Below are 6,000 nucleotides of genomic sequence, written 5' to 3'. Positions count from 1 at the left end.
ACTAAAATGAGAGAGAGAGAGAGAGAGAAGGATCTGATAAATAAAATAAAAATAAATGACAATGGATAAAACAAAAATATAGATTATAAGAAGGTCTTATAAACAGATATATACAAACAAATCAGAAAACCTGCAAGAAATGGACAAATCTTTAGATTCATATAACCTTCCAAGACTGAATCATGAAGAAATAGAAAATCTGAATAGACTGATCATTAGCAGAGATTGAAACAGTAATCAAAATCTCCCAAAAAATACCACAAGTCCAAGACCAGACAGTTTCACAGGTAAATTCTACCAAAACATTCAAAGAATTTTCTTCCTCAAAATTTTCCAAAAGAAAATTTGAAGAGAAGGGTCATTTCCTAAATCACTTTATGACACCAACATCACCTTGATACCAGACAAATGTACCACAAAAAAAGAAAATTACAGGCCAATATTTCTGATAAACATAACGCAAAAATCCTCACAAATTATTAGTAAATCAAGTACAGCAATACATTAAGATGAGCATATGCCACAATCAAAAGGGACTTATTCCAGGGATGCAAGAATGGTTCAACATTCATGCATCAATTACTGTGATACACCACATGACAAAATGAAGGATAAAACTATACAATCATCTCAATAGCTGCAGAAAAAACATTTGATAAGATTTAACACCTTTTATGATTTTTAAAAATGCTCAATAAAATGGGTATAGAAGGAATGTACTTCAACGTAATAAAGGCCATATATGACAAACCCATGGCTAATATCATTCTCAATGGTGAAAACCTGAAATCTACCCTCCTAAAATTAGGAACAGGACAAGGACGCCCACTCTCATTGCTTTTATTCTACTTATTCTAGCCAAAGCAATCAAGCAAGAAAAAGAAATAAAATGCATCCAAATTAGAAGGAAGAAATAAAACTGTTGATATTTGTGTATGACATGATTTTACATGTAGAAAACCCAAAGCCTCCACCAAAAAAAAAACCATTAGAAATAATAAACTATAATAAACAGCAAAGTTGCTGTAAAGTTGTAACATATTAAAATCTGTTACACTACTATATACTAAAAATGAGCTTGCCAAAAGAGAAATTACGAAAACCATCCCATTTACAATTTCGACAAAATAACATACTTAGAAATAAATTTTACCAAGGAGGTAAAACCTGTACACTGAAAACTATGAGATATCGTTGAAAGAAATTGAGAGAACAAAAACAAATGAAAACATTTTCCACGCTCATGGATTGAAAGAGTTAACATTCATTGCTGTGGCTGTGGCATAGGCCAGCAAATGTAGCTCCAATTCGACCCCTAGCCTGAGAACTTCCATATGCTGTGAGTGCGGCCCTAAAAAGGGAAGAAAAAAGAATAGACAGAGTTAACATTATTAAAATGTCCGTATCATAGTTCCCATTGTGGCTCAGCAGGTTAAGAACACAATGTTGTCTCTGTAAGGACACAGGTTTTATCCCTGGCCTCATTCAGTGGGTTAAGGATCAGGTGTTGCTGCAAGCTGCAGCATAAATCACAGATGTGGCTCAAATCCAGTGCTGCTGTGGCTGTGGCATAGGCCTGCAGCTGCAGCTCCCATTCAACTCCTAGCCCAGAAACTTCTATATGTAGCAGGTGCGGCTATAAAAATAAAAGAAAAAAGAAAATGCCCATATTACCTAAAGCGATCCACAGATTCAGTGCAATCCCTATCAAAATCCCAAGGACATTTTTCATAGAAATAGAATTTTAAAATTCTGGAGTTCCCGTCGTGGCGCAGTGGTTAACGAATCCGACTAGGAACCATGAGGTTGCGGGTTCGATCCCTGCCCTTGCTCAGTGGGTTGACGATCCGGCGTTGCCGTGAGCTGTGGTGTAGGTTGCAGACGCGGCTCAGATCCTGCGTTGCTGTGGCTCTGGCGTAGGCTGGTGGCTGCAGCTCCAACTAGACCCCTAGCCTGGGAACCTCCATATGCCACGGGAGCGGCCCAAGAAATGGCAAAAAGACAAAAAAAAAAAAAAAAGAATTTTAAAATTCTAAAATATATATGAAACCACAAAAGACCCCCAAAGCCAAAGCAATCCTGAGGAAAAAAGAATAAAATCACACTCCCTGATATAAAACTTTTATATTACAAAGCTATAATAATCAAAACAGCATGATATTGGCAGAAAAATAAATACATAGAGCAGAATTGATAACCCAGAAATAAACCTATAAGTATATGGACAATTTTTGCTCATGCCACTTACTGTTTAACCCTAAGAGGACTTGGAAAAGAAGACTCTCAATGGGCTCAATCTAGGAGGTTTTCCTGGCTCATAGACTCCAGCAGCAGGAGACAAATAGACAATACACATATACATGTGCAAGCACACATGCAAGCACACACACATTATTGAAGTGGGAGTAGAGAGATAATTTTCTAAGATGTTCTCTTAATGTTATCTGTGGGACAAAGGAAGGTGAGTTTTCTAATCAAAGAGTTGGTAAAGACAGTTCAGGTTAGCTATAGAATGTTCTCCCCATTGTACAGGCAATACACTTTGTTAATATGAGTCTTTCATCTTCAAAACTCAAAGACCAATTTTTCAGTCTTACCTTCTTTATATTTCTCTCCCTATCTAGAATAAAGTCCACAATTTACTTCAATAACTCCCTGACCAATAACTAGGACTCTTTTGTTCCTCTTTTTTTTAGTCATTTAAGTTCTGGGGCACACGGCAAACCTGTATCAATCCACCTATTTGTTGTATACATTTCTGCATTTAGATAGATATGTGTTGCTGATGGAATTACACAAAAGAATACATTGATACTGCTTAAATTTATGGCGATCCATCTCAACTAGTTCATGTACACTGTCCAGAGGCTATAGAATTACTTAAGGCAGAGCCCGAGTGAGAGGTTGTTAAACTAAGGGTAATAGAGGTAGTATATCTCCAAAAGCTTATTCCATAGATGATATCATTGTTCTGGATGGGATCTAAAATGAACTGCCATGGTTCAACAGGATTTCTAGTTCAGTCTTAGACATGAAACGACTGAAAGCAATTCAAAAGAAAGTCCGTTAATATTCTGCTAAACTTTCAAAAGAGTTATAAGGCCTTAGAAATCAAAGCCTGCATAACAAAATCATTCACACCATTTTCTAAACCTGCACTAAGAAGAAATGTGCTGTTAAAAGAAGAACAGTCCCCAGAAGAATTCTCTCCCAATCTCTTCTAATATATCTCCACCCAGATTAATGGACAGGGAATCTTCACAGAGGGTAGAGCAGAAGGAATATAAACTAAATAATTCTCTACACTGGCAGGAAAGAAACCTTTGCTATTATGGTCCATCAGGATGATGCTTTATGCTGTGTTATCTCTGTATTTTCTCCCCTTTTTGCTGTTTCTAAATGAAATTTATAACATAGTCATGTTTATATCCCTCCCTCATTGAATATTGTTTGTCTGAGAGAAATTACATTTAGTTAGGATGTGGGGATCAAAATTGGCTACCATTTGGACTAGCTGACATGATAGATACAACACCCAGTGACCTAGACTCAGCTGAATGGAATCAATGGGATAGGCTTCACTTATTTTATGACCTTATTCATTCTTAAAAGAGTACAGATTTGCCTTGGTGTGTCTGGGCAGACAGCCAAAGTAAAGAAAGCACACACTCTTCTTACCAGCAGTCTACAGCCTACAGAATGGCATCAGGTATGATGGGATGGAACACACTGTGTGTTTGAATTCCTTGTGGGAGTAAAGTAGGTAAGCAAATTTCCTGTGCCTGCCTACATGATGCAAAATCCATAGTTCAGAAGTTTGAGGGCACGCTTCGTATTATAACATCTGTTCTGGTTCAGTGCATAAGAATCAAAGACTCTGAACAGGGTGACCCAGCGTGCAATTCACTGGACCAAGAGCTTTGGCTGCCACCTCCTCTGGGAAGCCTGGCCATGAGGCTCCTCTTGATCATTGCAATTCTGCTGTTCCAGAAGTTCACAGGTAACCCAGAGATTTCCTGGGGCTCACTCAAACCACACTGGTGCTATAGTGGAGAGCATAGCTGCCTTCCAGGGGCTCACGCAAATCAACAATGAGATGGAGTATTTTCAAGAATCCAAGGGAAGTTTATAATTCACTGTAGGAAGAGATAGGGCCCTAGGGATGGCTAAAGTCTATCCAATGTCATTTTAAAAAAAAAATTCCCTCTTCCTGAGCCCTTCTACCATAGTATTGTTCTTAAAAAGGAGTACTCACAGAGCTGAAAAGAGCTCATAATTTCCTCTGGGAAGGACTCATTACAGAAAGACCTAAGCCCAATATCTGGGGATGACCTTGTTTCTTTAGACACAATTTTTACTTTGGTAGCCATCCATATTTTCTTCCAATCTGATACTGTATACATTTTTTAATTTATTATATTATGGTGTGTGAATAGTGGAAGAAGAACAAACTTTGGATTCAGGTAGGAAAAACATGCCTTAAACACCTACTAGTTTATCAACTTTGGATAAAATGTGAAGACTCACTGAGCCTTAGTTTTCTCGCTTTGTAGAGAAATGACACCTGGTTCGTGGGGAATTTATTAAATGATAGAACATTCATGAAACTTCTAGCAGAGTGCTTGGCATATACTAAGAACTTAAAAATTAGCTTCCTTTCCTCTTTAAAAGCTAACATTTGTCCCTTATTACAGGAATAATAGTGACATATCCATAGCCCCTTAAACTTCTAAGAAGTAAAAGAGTCTCTAGAACCTGTTGCTGGAGGTAGCATCTTTGTTCTCAGTCTTCATCCTCTAGGGTTTATTCCAGAGGATAGTAAAAGCCCTGAGGCCAAAATCTGAACATCTTAACTCTCAGATCATTGAAAATATTTTAGTGATTTAGGATCACCAAAGGAAAAGAGACCTATCAAGTTGAGTAATGGTCTAGAGGAATTCTTTCCTCTGGAGGTAGAAAAAGAATGAGGAGTCATAGAGTGATAAAATAAGTCCAAGATTATTGTGATGACATAGAAACCGAAAGAAGATGTGCATTGGCAAAAAATGTACAATACTGAGAAGTAATAGGGGAGGAAGAATGTTGAGATACAAAAATATCTGCCTGGACCAAAAATAGTCGTTCTTGACCATGGTAGCCAGTGTGAACCCAAGAAGAGAATTTGATTCAGACATAAATACATTGAAACAAATTATTATTTTCTGGGCAGTTGTGAGGAAGTGGTACCCTGGAAGCATTCAAATAGAGGCAGACTTACTGAGATTTTCAGATGGAACATAGTTCCATAGCCCGAAATCAATGATTTAGCTCCTTTATTTTCCTAAATAAGATCTCTTGCTCTGGATGAAGCCCATCAGATCTTGGATGGAAGCCCACAACCTTAGAAGAACAAAATATGGGTGATCAGTTAGACATAAACACTGAGGTTTACCCTCTTGCAGAATCCTCTGTGGGCTATTACTGGTATATGCTTTGTGGGTCTCCGATATACCTTATTTCTGCCAACATCCCTCTGTCTTCCCCATGACCTAAATTGCCTTTCGTCTCAAACACTGACCTTGTTCTGTTGTTCTTTATGTGTACAGTAACTGAACAACTTAAGAAATGCTGGGGTGAATATGTAAGAGGATACTGCAGGAAAATATGCAGAACAACAGAAATACGGGAAGTACTATGTGAAAATGGGAGATATTGTTGTCTCAACATCGTGGAAGTGGAAGCACGTAGAAAAATTACAAAACCGCCTCGTCCAAAGCCATTGACGTATGCACTTACTTTTCCTCAAGATAATTATGAAAATGAACGCAATTATACAAGGCACAAGGAAAAGTCTATGTAAATCAAGTTCAATTTTCTGTTAGTTTATTTCTCAACTTATTCCAACAAACTAAGGTGACAAGATCCACATATTCTCCCTTCTGGTTCTTAGATCCCCAGAATGACCTTAAAGCAGATTCTAATAAAGCTCATTGCCAGTTTTCTGACTCATTTTTCCTTTAA

At 37.6% G+C, this 6,000-nt stretch overlaps 1 protein-coding gene across 1 annotated transcript; it reads left to right on the top strand.

The window, feature by feature from the left end:
• On the top strand, window positions 3,882–5,938 carry DEFB127 (defensin beta 127). The gene is made up of 2 exons (XM_021077601.1): window positions 3,882–4,000; window positions 5,586–5,938. Exons 1-2 carry the CDS (start codon window positions 3,952–3,954, stop codon window positions 5,837–5,839), a joined length of 303 nt encoding a protein of 100 aa, XP_020933260.1. The 5' UTR covers window positions 3,882–3,951; the 3' UTR covers window positions 5,840–5,938.

The sequence above is a fragment of the Sus scrofa genome, chromosome 17 (assembly GCF_000003025.6).
Source record: "Sus scrofa isolate TJ Tabasco breed Duroc chromosome 17, Sscrofa11.1, whole genome shotgun sequence".
Taxonomy (NCBI): domain Eukaryota; kingdom Metazoa; phylum Chordata; class Mammalia; order Artiodactyla; family Suidae; genus Sus; species Sus scrofa.
The sequence above is the reverse complement of the archived record's forward strand: the minus strand, read 5'-3'. Positions and strand labels throughout refer to the sequence as shown.